The sequence below is a fragment of the Thunnus albacares genome, chromosome 10, assembly GCF_914725855.1.
Source record: "Thunnus albacares chromosome 10, fThuAlb1.1, whole genome shotgun sequence".
Taxonomy (NCBI): domain Eukaryota; kingdom Metazoa; phylum Chordata; class Actinopteri; order Scombriformes; family Scombridae; genus Thunnus; species Thunnus albacares.
The window spans coordinates 25146278-25164892 of NC_058115.1; the positions used below are offsets into that span (position 1 = coordinate 25146278).

The following is an 18615-nucleotide window of genomic DNA, read 5'->3' on the forward strand; positions in this document are numbered from 1 at the left end:
TAGATTAATGACTATTTATACGGTGTCTTATTTTACATAAAAACCTTAATTCCAATTTAGGTCACTAATGGTCACAGCAGTAATATATAAAATTGTATAATCTAATCTATATTTCCTGAAGTATCTGTCTAGCTGAGCGATGCAGTGGATCTTTTCATTATGCAGCAGGATGCATCCATTTTCCTTTGTTTGAACAAGCCATTTGCTTTTCTAACTAGAATCAGACCATATCCAATTGATTTCCTCAGTGCAAATATCCGATTGGAAGAAAACTTGCATAAATTGGAAGAAAACCTGAGTTCTCAGTTGCTCAGTCCAACTACTTGAGTGTTTTGGATTACCTTTGATTCATCTTAATGGCTTTAAATCAGTGCCAAAGTCAGCACAGTACTGGTATTGTTTCTGATGTTCAGCTCTACTGTGCATAATCCACAGCACAAACATAGAAGACAAAAACAGTGTAAAAGGTGTTTCGCACATTATAATTGCATTCCACACTTTATGAATTTATATTCTAGATTAATTCAGTATGAATATTTTGCTTATTGTATGAGATTGGATACATGTGGTCTTATTTAACAGATAAATTAAACCAGAAAATAGATACAAGTAGCAGAGCCATTGTAGATTCAGATGTTACAGCTGGGTTGCAGTAACTGTTTCCACAGTATCAGAGTCACAGCTGTGCTAGTGACATCTAGTGGAATTAAGTGGTAACTTCACATCCAATATTAAGGGATTCAAACTTTGGGCAAAAGGACTTCAATCAATTGATCTCAAGTAAATGTGGAGCACATAATTTTTTCACAGACAAAGATTTGGGATCTTTAGTAGTCCGTCTAATAAGTAATAGAATAAGAGAGCATTTAGAGCGGTTTCACACTGACAAATGAACAGCCTGCCAACCGTTTTAAACTCTTATGTTAGTGTAAGCCCAGAATGTGAAACAAGACTATTGCTCAAAAATTACTTAAATGTTTAATTGCTGATCAAAATAGCTGCAGATTAATTTTGTGTAAACTTCCAATCAATTAATTTCTATTATTCACAGCTAGAAAAAAAACATAAACAAATTGCGGAAAATGGTGAAACAGGAACATAAGCAATACCTGCATAGAGAAACATCTTGTTTTGTCTTTGTTAAATTTCCAATGTTTAAATTTGCTGCAGTCACAGTTTGATATATGTGTGTTCATGTCTTGTATCATTTTGTGTTCGTACAAAACCGTTTCCTGTATACTAATTACCAAAATAGTATGCAGTATTATAAGGATTAATACACAGTGCATACACACTGTGTATTAATCCTCAGTGCATAGAATGATTTTATAGTGTGCAAATTGACATACAGCACATTAACCTCTGGTAAAAGAGAGATATCACTGAAGCCGTATTGTTCGAAACTAAACATCTACAACAAGCTAATCAAGATGACAGATGAAAAAGACACAAACATCACCTTTCCACAGTTTATTTCCTTTTAAAATAATTCATACAAATGCATACAGTCACAAACATATCTTTGTCAGGTTGTCAGTTTTGACCAAAAATAATGATATTTACTGTAGAATATAGAATATGTGTACTGTATATTGCTACGCCTACTACTTTACCATAAAGGGGACCAAGGTAGGCAACAGTGGACTGTGTGTTACTACCAGGGATGGAATTTCAAGGAGCACCTCAATACTTAAAAAGCTGTTTCTTCTTGTGGCACCCATCTGTTTGACTGAGGAATGCTTACAGTTTATATTAAGTTGCTCTGGAGATATCAGCAAAGTGTTTCCCCCCCACGTGGCGACAGGCATCTTGTGAGGAAAGCTTAAGAGTAAAGTTCAAAATATTCCAGCATTCCTTTAAGGATTTTGGGGCTCTAGCCTGACAGTGATATTTAAATGTCACCTCAGTACCATTTGTACCAGACACCCCATTAAGATTCTGGCCAGTGAGAACTTGGCACAAGCTCAGGTTGTAAAATACTCACCAGTGGCTAGTGAAATTTCCATCCCTGATTGCTACGCTTACTACCTCACCATGAATAAGAACAGGTAGGCAACAGTGAACTGTTTTTACTACTCAGCTGCTGGTAGAAGGGGATCCAGAAAGCACCGTCACTTAGCTGGCCTGCTAACATCAACAACACATGAACTGGAATCAGTAATTAATCTTCCAGAGAGAAAAAGAGTCTCGGATATTTTAACACTGGTATAAATATATCAGCATCTTGTTTACATTGTGAGAGTGTGGCCAGTAAGTCTAGTCTCAAGTTTGGTTCCACACGTTTTTTTGTTTTTAGCTTGTGCGTAGTGTTTTGTTGTGTATTTAGATGGCAGTCTTTGTAATGATGCCTTGTGGAGAGTACTAGCCACCACCCCTCCTCCCAGTGCTGCTTTTTTAGACACAGATACAACCAAGTCACATTGACACAGGCAGGCAGAACACCATATGTACACATAGACACGGAGGCCATGGAGGGTGGCTAAATGGTATACTCGGGAAGGACCCATCATGAAATGTTAAAGGGATACTAGACTGGAGAACAAATCAGCACATTCTGACATGCTACCATGTACGTCGAACATCTTTATGTTATTGTGCATATATGCTGTCCCTCACACTAGTAAAACACCATAGTTTTAGCTCTCAGTTGCAGGTTGTTCCTCTTTCGGAAAGCTGATCTAACTGAGCATTCTTATCTATAGTATTAAAAACAGATTAAAAGTTGCAATATGGGAGGCGATCTGAAATATGAAAGATCTGTTTGGCTTGACTTGAAGCATAGAAGTATTCCTCATCTGTCCTTAACTTGATGTCACATCTGCACAAGTGAGTTAAACTTCAACTAGGAGTCTAAAATGGTTTTGGTAGGCACTAAAGAGTTGATTAACTGATCGGATCATTTCAGGGGTCTGTAGGCTGATTTGGCAAATCATTTGCTATAAGTGAAGTGACACACTTTTTCATCAGTGCTGTGCATCATTTGTAAACCTTGGTGTGCTGAACTGTTCATGCTCCACAACTATACAATTACTATATGTAATAGTGGAAGCACTGGATCATGAAGACATGAAGGAAATGAAGATATTTTCCTTTTATGAGACAGTTTCCTAAACCGTAAGCTGCTACAGTACAAACTCTCAGTGCATCACCTTGTGGACAACCTGCTTCGTCTTTCAGATAAATAATCCCAACATCTTTATTTTGTAATAAAAACAATCAGGACTAGCGATGAAGTCCATCATCCCAGCCAACCATACCATTTTGCCACCTCCCTACAGCCTTCCCTCCCACAACCCCCTCGATTTGGGTCAAACATTTACACACAAGTCCCAAGAGCAAAATCACATGCCCCTTAAACATAACAAACAAAAGCAAACATTAGATCAACTTTAGCTCTTGTTAAAGTTCTTCTTCTAATGTAGCGGGACACGAAAAGGCAAGCAGGTAGAAAAACAAAAGCACTAAGTGGCATAAAAAGGAATTTTTAAAATAAAAATTTAAAAAATAATATACCAACTGCGGAAACTTAATTTCCTGAGATGGTGTGCAAAAAGCTGCCTCTTTTTTTTTTTTTTTCTTTTTTTTTTTAGGGGGCTTGTTAATTTGGGAACACAAAAAAAACAGATATTGTATTCTCAAACCAGTTCGGCTACATAGAGAGATCACATAACCCTTGTTCTGTTAAGACTGGAATACAAATATCAGTATCTTCTTGCCGTAACTCTAAAAACTGTACACAGACAGGTTACATTCATTTCATAACCTACTACTTTTGCTTGTACATCAAACTAAGGAAAGGACACAGAAAAAGAGACATGAAACCCGCCCCTCTAACTTTGGACACACTACAGTCTAAGACAGCAGAATTTGAATCAGTATTTTTTCTTCCCAAATCAACAGATAGTTATTGTTATTTTTTCAATGTCTGGCAGAGAAAACAGTTTAAAACTCAACTATAGTTGTTATGAAGATCAACCTGCGGACTCTTGAGCTCAACAGTCTTTCTCAGGACTTCTAGTTGGAGCAGAGGACAACTGTCTTGCTCTTTGATTAGAGCATCCAACAGCTATCCACTCCTCCTCCTCCTCTTTATCATCATCATCATCATCCTCTTCTTCTTCCTCTTTGGAGTGTGAACTGGCTGCCGGGAACCAACTGCCAGCGAGTTGTGAATCGATTGTTATTGGGACCTCAACCTGTCGATCTGACACTCTGTGAACCTGTCTGATAACAACTTGTCACTAGGGGACTTATCGCTATGACACTGGTTGTCACGCCAACCGCCTCCGGTCACCAGACAACTCGTGCGTTTGTGTGTGTGTTGCTACAGTTGGTCATTCGGATGCTGCTCTCTGTCGCCCTCTGGTGGCTTCACTGTGTTTTGTCCAGGCGATGGGGCATGTGGAGGGTGTGTGACAGCGGGCGGGAGGGTGTGTGTGATGGGCACGGCGCTGGGCACTATGCCTTCAATTGGAGGCGGAAGGCCGCCGGCTGGCAAGCTCACCACTCCTTGCGGGTACCTGTATGGGAGGGAAATAAACATGAGTCATCAAAGTAGGATTGAAAATATGTGACCTTGTTTAGAACAACAACAAATAATTCCCAGTTCTTTTATCCTGCATGATGAGGTTTTGAACAAAAATGGTGTTTTTTTAATGCAAGTAATTGTTACTCAACACCTGCAAAGCAGTAGAACTCCATTAAAATGAGTAAAATCCAATTAAACTTTGATATTTTTAAAAACTAAATAGTTATATTAAAAGAGTACTTGAGTGACTTAGTAGTGCACATTCATGAAGTCAGGAGAGAGAGAGAGAGAGAGATACTGACTTAAATTCCCTTATATGGGTCAAGTTCCAAAAATGCCAGATCCTACACCTCCCATAATGCATCACAATAACATTCCTGCCTGGTGAATGCTGACATCTTTCAAACCCACTGGCCCCCAGTTTGTATCACAGGGTTTCCAATCCAAGGCTGATATAACCCTGATGATATCAGGTTATTTCGTCAGACTTGACAAAGCCTCTCCACAGTTGTAGAAAACGTTATACAACTATTTCCACATGATGAACTACACCTCATAGCAACTAAACTAATCTCGATGTGTAAAATTAGAGCACTACCCCGTTAAGAAAAATGGGTTTACATATAGTTTCATTGTTATAGCAGAGGGCAGTGGAGCTTTTCTGACAGTTGGCACCTGGAACACAATAAGTTAGAATAAACAAATGATCAGCAATGTATCAGGTTTCATTTCACCAATACTGATTTATTAGAAAATACCTTGAACAGCCCTCATACTGGCCCTGCAGATATGGTGTTGGCATCCCTAGTGACTGATTGAGGGATGAAAGAACAAATAGTTTATGCAAGCTTTGTTTTCTATTTTAGCCATTGAGGTATCGGTAGATGCTAGCAGGTTGTATCCCAGCCCACTGTTGCCCAATGATATTCGACAATCTACCTAATAGTTACATTTGAGAAAGAAATGTCATTTGTACATTTCTAACCCTGGAAGTTCAAATTCTATATTTTCAAGATATTTGGCAAACATTTGTTTTTATCCTGATGTCAGTTATTACCTATAAGCCCCGTTGAGTTCAGGGTGGACGGTAGCTGGGTCAACTCCTGTCCAGTGGTTGTTCTGGGTGAGGAACTCCTTATTCACACAATTCTTCAGACTGTCTGGTATGCGACCTGGAAAACAAAGTGATGGAGCAAGAGAAAAAAGAAACAGAGAGAGAGAGATAAATATAAAGTGCTAAGATTTTTCAAAAAAAAATAAAAAAGATTTTAAAAAAGACAAGATTTAAAAAACACAACTCAAATTAATAGTCCACTGACACAATTTACACAGGAAAACAAGTTTTCAAAGCAGGTTTTTTTCAAAATCTCACTAACCTACTTTCTGTACAGACACACAAAGTTGGACAACACTGTTATAGAGGAAGATTAATAAACAGGCCAATGGAAAAAAGACTGAGCCCAAAGGGGAAACCACAAGGCGACAGAGACGGAAAGAGAGAAAGAATAACATGAAAGAGAGAGAGAAAGAAAGGGTGGGAGAGGAAAAAGAAGAGACCTTTAAATATCTCTTTGATGAAAGAGTGGGAAAGATGCTTTATGCTTGACTGCAGCAGAAAACCTAAAAGTATCTCTTTTTAGACTTTTTGTTTACATTTTTCAGCAGGGGGAATGTTTTGTGTCTGTGTGTATCTGTATGTGTGTGTGTGTGTGTGTGTGTGTGTGTGTGTACTACCTGTGATAGCCCTTCGGATCTCCCTGGCTGCCTCCTCTCTCATCTCCAGCGAGGCCTGTTCGCTGTACCAAGCAGCATGTGGAGTGCAGATCAGATTGGGTGCATCCTTCAGCGGGCCCTGACTGAAACTGATACATGTACACACAGTAATCAGTTAGGACTGCGACAAATAATTCTACTTATCAGTTAATCTCTAATTTAGTTTTAGATGAATAGATTAATTGCTCAGTCTATAAAAGTGTCAAAAAAAAATCCCATTTCAAATCCAATTTACTCAAATTACTTGTTTAGTCTGTCCAATGGTCCAAAACAGATATTTTACAATTATATAAAACACGCAAAAGAAAAGCAGCAATGGAACCGCTGAATGTTTACATTTTTACTTGATAAAATCTAAGCAGTTAATGGATTTTGTTGTCATTTAATCTTCCGTCTTCTATTTGTTTATCAGTAAACTTTATTGTTTTTGAGTATACCATTGTTTAAAATTAAAATCAAACTGAAACTATTCAGTCCCCTCTAATTCACATTTTATTTAGTGACAAAAGTAGTTCCAATAAATTAAAACCTAAAACCTTTTCATTTTTTTCTTCTTCTGAAAGTAAAAAATTAATTATATGCATTTATATAGTAATGGAGAAATAACATTTTTATTTTCTAACCGCAAAAACTGGAATTAAATGTCAAATGTTACGTCATCCACACTATACGCTCAACATTGACATGCACTGACAGTTATAATGACCAGATACTAGTCGGCGGTGTCACAACAGAAGAATGTTTGTGTTTTACCTGAAAGGCTCCGTCTCATGAACGTCCAGAGCGGCTCCACGTATCCTCCCCTCCTTCAGGGCCTGAGCGAGGGCCTTCTCATCCACCAAACCCCCCCTGGCTGTGTTCACCAGAAACGCACCCTGACGCATCTTTAACACACACACACACACACACACACGTACAGTCAGTTTTTTATATTGGTCTACTAAGATGAAGCTTTACACCAGATTCTAATTTTAGATTGGTCCGACTTAGTTCACGTCATTAGCTAATCCCCTTAAAACAAACAACAGTGACAAGAAATGCAGCTATGTACACACACTCATCCACTGACAAACAAATGTTAACAAATCAAAACTAAGATTTAAAAATTACACACAGGGATTACTTCTGCATACATTTACCTCATTATTCGACACTTTTAACATGAGCAACTGACATTATAACATTATATATATGTCTGAAAATAAATAAAAGCATAATAGGCCCCCTTAAATAAATATGTGAAGCTCAGAATTACTTAATAGCTATAGTCCTTTGTGTCTCAGGATGAATATTAGTTTTAGGCTGTACTGTTGTCATATGCAGCGCACGCAGGAGAGAACCTCATTTATCTGTAGGCAGTGGGCTCCCCCGAGTATTCGCCTCTTTAATATTTATGGTTATGTGATGTAGTGGTTGATGTAGGGATAAATAAATCATTCAAGCGTGCAGCTGTCTGTCCACCTGTTTGATGGTGAAGTCGTTGATCAGGTGGTGGTTGTGTTCGTTCAGGCTGCAGTGCAGAGACACGCAGTCAGAGTGGAAGAGCAGGTCCTGAGGAGAAAGAGACAAAGAGATGAGTGTTTATGCTGCTGCACATAATAGATTCAACTCTTATTGATTTCCAACAAAAATCACGTTTAAAATATTCTGTATACAAAGAATAAGCATTTGTTTGTTTGTCAATAACTGGTATGAATTATATATCTTTAGAAAGAACACCGATTTTACTGTATATTTTCGTTTTTTATTACAGACATTGTCACATTATCTGGTAGTGAGCACTAGAGGGCGCTCTCCTTTCTCCATACATTTGAGTAGGAACCGCAGAGAAATGTAAATACACATTTGTCATGGTGGAGGGTGAAGAAGGCAGCAAAGGGAAAAGGAGACAATGGATTTTTTTTTTACCACATTACAAAGTGGATTTGGTCCAAATTGGTTTAAATGCTAAGCTAGTGTTGTCTTCTTATTGGCCAAAATCCTAATGGGAATCTACTGGCAGCGATACTGAGGTGGAAAATATCACTGTCATGGTTTTGGATTCGCTGATATTTGCATTATTTGCAGAGCAACAACATATAAACTGTCAGCATCCGTGACTCGGTCAACCAGTGAGTGTCAGGAGGAAAATCAGCTGACTGGCTTTTAAAATGTCAAAGTGCTCCTTGAACATCCATTCCTGGTTGTAATACACAGTTCACTGTTGCCTGCATCTGTCAGCTTTATGATAAAATAGAGCTGTTCATAAAAACCGACTATTGAAATCAGTAAACTTTCAGGTCTTATTTGGTCTCATATTCATGTTAGTGTTTGTTAGCTATGTGTGTGTGTGAAAGTCAGTGGAAATTATCACTCTGCAAACTGGACTTGAAGGTATGAAAGGGCTGCTTGTGAGTTAAAAGTGTTTTTTCAACACACATAAGTGCTGGAAACCATCCGTAGCTTTCCAACATCTCAACAAAATGGCCCCAGTCATAACCCACTGTGTGTGTGTGTGTGTGTGTGTGTGTGTGTGCTACCTGTAGTGTGGTGACCCTTTGTAGTCCCAGGGATCTCTCTACGCCGTCAGCCAAATAAGGGTCATAGAAAATCACATTAAAGCCAAAGGCCTTGGCTCGCAGGGCTACAGCCTGGCCAACCCGACCTGGAAATACACAAATACACACAGACATGGAGACACACACACACGCAAGCATTAAGACAAACTCCACACACGTGAAAACACATTCAAACGGAGCACAAAAAAACACAATAGTTAACATTTTCGTACGCCTCAAATTCCCTTTTTTCGACTTCTTACTTTCACAAATTGCATAATGCTCTGGCTACACACGTCCGCTCATTAAGACTGAAAAAGTTCCCAGACTGAACAGAGAGGAGATTTGCATTCTGCCTCTGGTTAATCCTCTTATATTTTATTGGCAGTAACTCCTTGGGAAGCCAATTTAGCTGAGCTAAGGACAAAACTTCCCAAAATGAAAATGGAAAAGAGAAGAGAAAAATGCTGGATGATTAAATACTCTGGCAGTATTCCTCAGCGGCGACCTTGCCGACAGTAAATCAGTCTGACCACCACTCAACTGCTGGCTCCATACGAGTTCAAATTAAAAACAGTAAAAAGCTTGACTCTAGAGGCGTAATGTCCTGTATACTATATGTGTGTTTACTCACCGAGCCCTATGAGTCCCAGCGTCTCTCCTCTGATCCTCGCGGCTCCTGATGCCACTTCCCGGATCTGCTCCACGCTCTGAACCCGCGTGCCTTCCCGGAGAGCCTGGCGTGAATAGCGATACATTCTTATATGCAAATATTACACACACAGACAACAAAAAACAATACAGTCCAACATGATCCATCACTAAGGTTTATCACATATTATCAGGATTTCAAACGTAGCTAAAGTCTAAATCCTGATTAGTTCATTAGATACTGTGATCGTGATTGTTACTAATAACTGATTTGAGGAACAAATCATTTACTGTACCTTCTACATCTTACATCAACGTCTCGACTATTTTCAAATACAGCGACATTCTAAAGAAAATGAAATGTTTTAATATTGCTGATATGCCAGTAGTCCAATAATTAGTAATCGTGGAAACTAAAATCATGATAACCGAATGTACACGTCTAACCATTAGTTCATTTCAATCCAGTTTTATTAAAGTCACTTTTTATCAGCCATACGAGGCTACAAACCTGGTGCAGCCAGGTGGTACGTCGGTACAAGGTGAGGATGTGACACAGCGTAGAGTCCGCCGTCTCCTCCACCGAGGCGGCTGGCATATTACACACAGCTATGCCTGTTAGACCACAGAGCAGATAAGGATTAGTAATTGCTTTTGTGCCCATTTGAGGAGAAAGATGAAGATTGTTGAAAGCTATTTTGGTGGAGAAGCACGAGCCGAAAGTGTGATGTCAGCGCTTTTAGACACCGCTGTCGAGCTTTAAATAGCAGAGACTCTCTTGGTGGAAGGAGATAGGGGATGTTAGGAAAGCTCTGGCTGTTGCAGGAGGGAGAAGAGGTTTTACTGACTTCACTTTTTTTTCTAAAAATATTACAGACTTGTTGCAAACATGGAAATGCCTTTTTGGTTGCTAGGAAAATATTTTTGTGAGGGTGGTTGTTTCCTTTTCTTTGTCAGCTTATGAAACCTATGTTATATCATAAATGATACTACTGAGAAACTATCATTATTAAAAGAGTTAGAATATGAGAACTGTTGTAATTCATACATGGGTGTTCACATAAAATAGTGCTGAATTCAAACATGATGACGAAACCTGTATTTAGTTAATATTGTCATTTTTTTTTCTTACTTTTGAATCCGTAGGCCACACAATAAAAACATGTATATTCTGGTAACCCATCACTTACTGTGTACACTACGGCTGCGTTCAGACAGACGACAGCACATCATGAAAAAATGCATCCCTCTCATCATTTGAGCAGAACAGAGAGCTCAGACAAAAAAACAACCCATCACCGTCCGACAACACAATGCAGCGTCACCCAGCAGGGTGCTGTGTTAGCTAGTCAAATATGTGCAAGCTCACATTCCTGGTGGATTACGTTTTAACGTGAACGCTTTATATGGGCAGAAATACAATATGTGTCACTAGAGACTGAATATGAATCGTTTATGTATGAACTTGAGTTGCTCAACTTGAATGATTTTATTAAAAACTGAATCTGTATAGCATGATTTGAAATTGTTTGGAACTGAACCTGAATGTAATATTATGAAATTGAATTTGGTTGCTCTGAAACTATTTCAGCTCTCTGTATACTTCCACACTCACAATTCAAATTTAGTTTCACAATTCAAATTTCAGTTCATTGAGACTTACAACCGCTCGATGAGGAAGAGCAATCGAGTGCAGATTCACAGAATTCCTTTTCACGTACCACAACGACGGGTGCTTTTCTTTTGGCTAACGCGTCTCCTCGCTTCCCTCGCTTGTGACTCTTCCTCGTGTCTCAGCTCCTCCCAGCGAGGGTGCGAGAGAGAGACACAAGGACGGAGGAATTTAATTCATCAAAACGGGACGCTCACTCCGTTGTCATTTTGAGGAGACGGCATCTAGTCATGACTCACAGCAAAGTCAGCTATCAATGTGTAGAAATTATTATTTAACAGTTTAAACTCTAAAGTTTAAACTTAAAATTCATGCACAATTAATTAACTCTTTAAACTCTTAATAATTTCTAGGCTACATAGTGATAGCTGGCAGGAAAACACCTGATAACTGCTCCGATGTTTTATTATTTGATTATAAATCTATAGAAGTGTCTGGCTGTGACAGAATAAGACACAAATAGACAATTTAAATCCATTAATGACTGAGAGAACAGAACAGATGAAAAGGAGCAATAAAAACAGCTGTAGCCTTATTTTGTGACGGTCTGACGTCCTTTGCAGGCTCAGGATATTAAAAGAGACACGCAGCTGTGTAGCGTCATATTTTCCTGAAGGAGCTGAGATGTACTTAAAACAAAAAAGAAGAAAGGAGAAACGTTTTGGCTTATGAAGGAAAAATAATAAGGTTACAAGAATGTTTTTTTATGATTGATTCAGGATTGAGTCATTTTTTATTTTATGAATAAATATGAAAAGCTGCTGTTGGTGCCGTCATTCTTGTTCCAAAGGGTGTTTTCCTGATCTGCTGTATTACAGCAACAGCCCGACTGTTTACCGTCCCATCGGATCAGCTGACTAATCAATAAACACATTTAATTAAAGGGGTGTTGCCGTCCGGTAAAAAGATTTCACAGAGGATACGCCTGTCGTTCCTCGCTCTAAGCTTCTCCAGGAGCCTCCTCTCTCCTCTCTCCTCATCTCATTTTAGGTGCATTTAAAGGATTGGAAGATCCTCCATGATGGCGGAGGGAGATCGGTTTCTGGGTCACGGAGGAGAGAGGACGTAACAAGGAAGCATAAATTAGCATCCCATGGACGAATGGGAGTGAAAGAAATGGTCAAAAGCGTAGGTGCCGATTGGCCAAAAAGGAATTCTGCAAATCTGCACTGGATGGCTCTTCCTCAACAACCGGATGTGAGTCTCAGTGACCTGAAATTGAGATGTGAGAGCTGAAAGTGAAAGTATATAGAGAGTTGAATTTTCAATGAGGATCAAAAACGGTTTCAGAGCAACTGAATTCAATTTCATAATATCACATTCAGTTAAAAGTTTATTAGAATTCACTTCCAAACTGATAGATTCAAGTCATCAAATCAGATTCAGTTTTTAACGCAATTATTCAAGTTGAACAATTCAAATTCAGATATAAACTATTCAAATTCAGCTTCTAGTAACATATTTCTGCACACAGCTGTAATTCTACTGTGTTTGTCACCGTCGCCACTACAAAAGATACAATGATGATAAATTTGGTCACTTAAAGTATGGTGAGGATATTACCATAGTAACAGTAAAGCAGTGAAGTGCAGTACAGCGTTTCTACTACAGACTCATCTATATGTGTGTGTGTGTGTGTGTGTGTGTGTGTGTGTGTGTGTGTGTGTGTGTGTGTTCTCACCCAATTCGCCAGCAGATTTGATGTCAATGTTGTCATAGCCGCTGCCGATGCGGACGATGATGCGCAGAGCTTTAAACTTCTCTAGATCTTCTCTCATCAGAGTGATGGTGTGGTACATCAGCGCTCCTACAGCTTCATTCAGCACCTGGACACACACGCACACACACACACACACACACACACACACACACACACACACACAGTTTGAATTAGCTAAATTATAAAGAGAGACATATTTGATAGTATGTGCTTATACAGTTGACTGTTTTCAGAGTAATAAGCTGCTTCATTTGAATACAAACAGTACATATGGAGAAATTGTAAAGGTAAAGTCATCAGCATTTCTCTCTGTAGATGTGAGCACAAGTCAAGTGTGTCTTTGCGGAAATCACTTTTTGAGAGATTGTCAACAACCACAGTTCACCGAGTACACGCTCACAGCGTTTCCATGAACTCCATTTCTTGGTTAAAGTCTTTTTCTAGATGTGCTGTTTATATCATTCTCATATCCTGTTTTTGAATACTCTGCCTGCATTTCCTGAATATTACCATGGGAACAAAGCTTTTATAGCCACAGGAGTGGAGATAAGGTGTCTCTGCATTTGACTAAAACTGACTAATATCAGCAGGATTCTTCTTCTCATGGGATTCTCAGCGGCTTCTACTTAGGATGACGGCTTATTGTCTTAATTGAAAATGAAATAATCTGACTTGAAAGCAGATAACTTGATTATCATATAGAATGGGGATATATAGCCGTGTGAGAAAAAACAGTTCTGCATCTGCCGTCACCTTTTAATTAGTTCTCAGTTAATCATACGATCTTTTTCTAACGTTTGCCAGCCCTCCAAGTCATGCGTGCGAGAAAGGATGAAAATGACATGTGGTTCAATTACAATAAAAAAGCCCTTTTAATTACACAATGAGGTGGCTGCTTACTAGAGAGCAAGAGAGAGAGAGAGAGAGAGAGAGAGAGAGAGCAAGAGATAGTTAGTGAGCGAGGGAAAGCCATCTGTTTCTCCCACGCTGTGGCCTACTGAGCACGCTCACAGAGAGAGTGTGCCTGGCAGTCACCCAGAACGAGACGTAACCCTGCCAGACATACAAACCCATTTACAATCCATAGTGGCGGTGGCAAGATCTGAGCCTGACCCACATTTTAGGGTTTGCTCTCTGTCCTCATCTTTATTCTTCTTAACTTCATTTTTCTATCTGAAATTTTACTCTTTTTCTTCTTCTGTACTTCTCTTTTTTGTTTCTGAAACCAGTAAGCATTGGAGCGTTCATTGTAAACAGCCAATCCTTTTTTTTTTTGCCAATTTAATGTGGTTACTTCAGATCCTCCCTTTCTGACTATCATCAGAAAGGGAGGATCTTCTCAATTAACAGAAATCACAGTCTACAGCCGTGCTTGCAGCTTTGTGAGACTGTACTTAAGCACACTGGCACTTTAAACTTGATCACATGATGTTTAACAGATAGCTTACAAATCAACCTGAGGGCAACATGAACATCTGTACTACATTTTATGCAAATTCATCCAGAGGAAATGTCAGAGGATCAGTAGGATTTCCTCCTTTTAGGACCATGAATGTCTGAACAAAATTTCATGTAATTTTTTAAATATGCATTTTATAATTATTAAGATTCTGGACCAAAGTGTTGAACTGACCAACAAAAAGGCCGACATTGTTATCTGTAGACCTACATCAGCACAACATAGAGCATCTGTGACATCGCACATTTCTGAAGGGATGTTTTGAAGTGAATAAATGAATAAAAAGTGGAGCAAACTGTAAACACCATGACTATGTGGTCTATGCTGATTTGTCAATCAAGGCAAACATGTCCCAAAATTAACCCCAGAGAGATTTCTAGGACTGATAGTTATTATTTTGTTGCTGTATTTCTAATTTAAATAAAATTATGATTGAACTATATCCATTTTTCCACGTAATCTAACACTACAGCTGCTCCCACGTTATAAACAAACATACACACTGCCTCTTTCTGTGATGGTTTCAATATTCGGCTCTAAATGTTGCTGCTTAAGTCAGTTTTAGATTTTCTGTTTTCTATAAAAAAATATACATACATAGAAACAAACCAGAAAATGTTAAAGCAGTATTGAGCTGGTTGTACACTGCTGAATCACAGACACCAGTTTATATAAAAATGCTGAATCGCTATGAACTTTGTCCTTCTTACTGTGACGCCTTTCTTTAAACTTCAGGTTAGATATTTTTACATCACTTCTGGATATTAAAATTTGAATTCTCTCAAGAAAATGATGATTATATGATATGTGTGTGTGTGTGTGTTATGTTATGTGGTTAAATGTCTTACCTTCTCGTGGATCTCCTGTGTGGACTGCGCGTCACAGAAGGCCACAGTTGCTACATCTTTCAGGATGGGCATCTCCACAGTGCAGTCGCGCCCGTCCAGCAACGCCACCAGAGGGCGCGGGTGCATGGGCCCGTTCATGATGGGTGGCCTGATGCCTGCAAACACACACATGAAAAGAGAGAGAAAGTGTCAGGTTGGCAGAACAAAAGTGGGAACGGAGGAAACAGTAACATGAGCAGAAAGTAGTCTTGATCGTCAGAGGTAATGTAGACATTAAATCACTATAATTTATATTGTGGAGTTGTAACACCTACATAACTGCAATTTCCTATATTATTAAACCTCTCGCTTTCATTTTCCAGGTCGCATCTTCCAGCGTTTCTTAAACTTGTCAGCAGATTTCAGTTGTTTGTCATTCATGAAATCTAAAACTGAAGATATGCAGTTGCTTCTGGGCACAGACGAGGTCCCGCTTAATCTGCATCCCATAATTTTTCCGCTCTGGACTGATGCAATTGCTATGACAACTGTGACAGTAAGCGTGAAGAAAAGAAAGAAAAAAAAAAGAAGAAGAATTTCCCAGAGCAGCTGTCTATCTGCTGCAGAGCTAATTCCCGTCGTGAAAGGTCATGTTTCACAGCTGTTTTTCCCCTTATTACGTTTAAGGATTTTTATTGTTTTGGTTTCATTATTACTGCCTTTCTAATTAAGTTTATCGATTCTTTGAAACATGTAGTAACTGGGAAGACGGAGGTGGTAGGTAGGTAGTGTGGTAGAAAACTTGAACGTTCAGAATATCCCTGTGGAATTATAAATTGTGAGGCAAAAACACTATGATAATTAGAGGTACTCTTTTGTATTTTATCCTGTTCATAGTTCTCATATATTCATAGTCTAAGACCCTCATGAACCACTGAAAGTCACTCTTAGGCAATAACGTCCAGCTGTGTCCTGTAGAAGTAGATACTCCTTAAGTCACAAACACTACTGACTATCAACAAACAAAAGTTTTTGGATGACTCAGTGTCTATTGTGTCATTAAAATTTTTAAGTAGTAGGTGACACATCAGGGGGATGTAATAGCCTAGCTTGGCTGGTTTCAGTGTCTGACATTTCTCATTTAACTCTACATTGACTGGTATTGATTAAAGGGCTTGTTCCAAAAACCATAGCTCAACTCTCTGTTTTAGAAGTTCAGAGCTCATACTTTGGCCTAGAGTGAAGTAATTACAAAATAAATTAAACAATGACTGTTTCAACATATGAATACATTTGTTTTTATTTGTTGTGGTTCATGTTCATTCTTTTTTTTGAACTCATTCATTCATTCAGCACATAATTTGCAGAATTCATGTCATGTTCCAACTTTGTTTGTTGTAAGTGATTTTAAAGTGGACGTTAAGTAACACTACAAAAACTGGTTATCATTACGATGGTTTTTCATACAATTAAATGGTTAGTGTTTAGGTCAGTTTGGTCAAGTTTGCTATATCTGGATCTTTCATCCGTATATACACACTACTTTATGCTAATTATTCTAAATGTTCATCCTCCCTTTGCAAATTATTAAAACCATTTATCAACTACTTTTACTTTTACTCTTACTTAGACTTAACTACTAGCTTGCTACCCAGATTTAATGCACTCTCAGTGGCTGTAATATTTGGATGTATTTTTTTAATCAAATCATAATTTAAATTTATTTGATTTGTACTCCACAATCTTTCCATGTACCTCTTTGCAACTACAGAAGTACCCGCTGGGGTACAAGTACCCCTGGTTGGGAAACACTGCCCTAGATTATGTCACAATTGCATTTTATCTAGCATATCTTGGGGTTTGTGCACATATTTGAAACACAAATGTGATACTTCACAGCTCAAAAGGGCTAAATGACTCTGAAAATCAGGGAAAAGTCAGTAGACAGAGGTTAGAAGGTACAGCAGTTCATATGAGGGAGTGATATCCGTCATGAGAGACAGCCACTAAGTGAAATCTGTCCGAAATCTGTCAATAACTGAGTAGAGTGAGCCTCCTCTGCGATTTTCCACAGGATGTTTTATTAAATCATCTCCTCAGATTAAACCATTACCCTCAAAGTGCTGCGAAGCCTTGCAGTTGCATCTAACAAGGCAGATATGCATGACAACCCCACTAGTGGGCCGTTTTTCCGGAGAGCAGTGGTCGATGGAAGTTGCATTTATTAGTTTTCCTCAACTACCCCCCCTCCACTGCAATCAGCCTGGATCTCTCAGTTTGTCTCTCTACAGATGACTTAAGGGTCAATCATTCCAGATCACTGATGGACATATTGACTGAGACCCAAGACATCTGAGGGAAAGATAGATTCAGAGGAGCTTCTAAGACAGCGTATGTAATTGGGTCTCTTTGACATGTAAAGTTTTGACAGCCCTCTTAAACACTGTTGATGAAATAAGTGCAGAGTTATGCCTCTTTCTGCTGATGCCGACTGTACCCATCACTCATTTCTGACTTTTTTCCATACGAGATGTTCAGGCTGACATCTCAAATAAGTGACCTCCTCTGTCATTTCACTCAAAATATTCCAGGACCTCCTAAAACATTTTTCTGACCTCCAGATGGATACACAATTGGCACTTGCTCATTTTCTAACTGTTTTACAGTTGCATGAGCTCACATCATGAGAAAGTAGCTGAATTATTAAACCAGTCAGTTCAAAATCCGCATTCTATAGTCCATACCATGTTTTGGATGCCAAGGATCCCTGAGAAATTGTGGACTTGTAGACAGAAGTTTGGCAGCTTCAATCCCACAAATTAGTTTGGAAAATCCGGGCAGAGAAACTGAGTAACACTCTTCCCATAACAGCTATCATCAAGTGAGTAAATGAGCAAAATAAATTAAGGAAGGAAAAATCCCTGCTGGAACATTTTTATAGCAGTATGCATCAGTAATGGCTTTTTGTATTTAGCTTGCATTTAGCTTTTTGTAAAATACAACCTGTCAACATGAAAGCTCCTGTTGTTTGGGTTGTTGTGTCAGTGTAACGCTGTTAAAAAACGCCACGCTTAATGATTTTTAAACAGCAACGCTTTTTACCGGTAATAATAATCATTGTTGCTGCACTGGAAATTATTTGGCTGGTTAACATTCGCTGCTCCTGGTGTTTATTTCACCTCCATCTGCTCCAGTAGAGCAGCTCAGTGACCAGAAGGTGAGGGCTGTGTTGTACTGGGCAGCTCCCAGGAGTGAATAAGTATAACTGTATGAATAATATGAATAAAAAGCAGACGGGCACTGGAAAAAAACATGCAATGAACCTCCCTGGACAAATGTAGCTGGATGATCTTCCTGTTTCTCATGGAACATGCAGTTCTAGGAAATAAATGTACTGTTTAAGATTTGAACTCTTTCTCTCTCTTTTTCAGAAGACTCTCAGTGAGCT

General features: G+C 38.8%; 1 protein-coding gene across 4 annotated transcripts in view; it reads right to left on the reverse strand.

Annotated features, from left to right (window-relative positions):
• Window positions 1-1455: 1455 nt before the first annotated feature.
• LOC122990018 (C-terminal binding protein 1) overlaps window positions 1456-18615 on the reverse strand; it is a 37208-nt gene continuing 20048 nt past the window's right edge. For 3 of the 4 annotated variants that reach the window (XM_044363109.1, XM_044363110.1, XM_044363107.1), the window contains 10 exons: window positions 15189-15343; window positions 12843-12987; window positions 10001-10104; window positions 9473-9575; window positions 8821-8945; window positions 7763-7852; window positions 7055-7185; window positions 6263-6390; window positions 5586-5700; window positions 1456-4520 (listed from right to left, as the gene is read on the reverse strand). In XM_044363109.1, coding sequence (XP_044219044.1) covers window positions 4325-4520; window positions 5586-5700; window positions 6263-6390; window positions 7055-7185; window positions 7763-7852; window positions 8821-8945; window positions 9473-9575; window positions 10001-10104; window positions 12843-12987; window positions 15189-15343 — 1292 coding nt within the window. In that variant the 3' untranslated portion in view covers window positions 1456-4324. Of the gene's footprint in view, window positions 4521-5286; window positions 5340-5585; window positions 5701-6262; window positions 6391-7054; window positions 7186-7762; window positions 7853-8820; window positions 8946-9472; window positions 9576-10000; window positions 10105-12842; window positions 12988-15188; window positions 15344-18615 lie in introns of all 4 variants that reach the window. The other variant, XM_044363111.1, reaches the window with a different exon arrangement.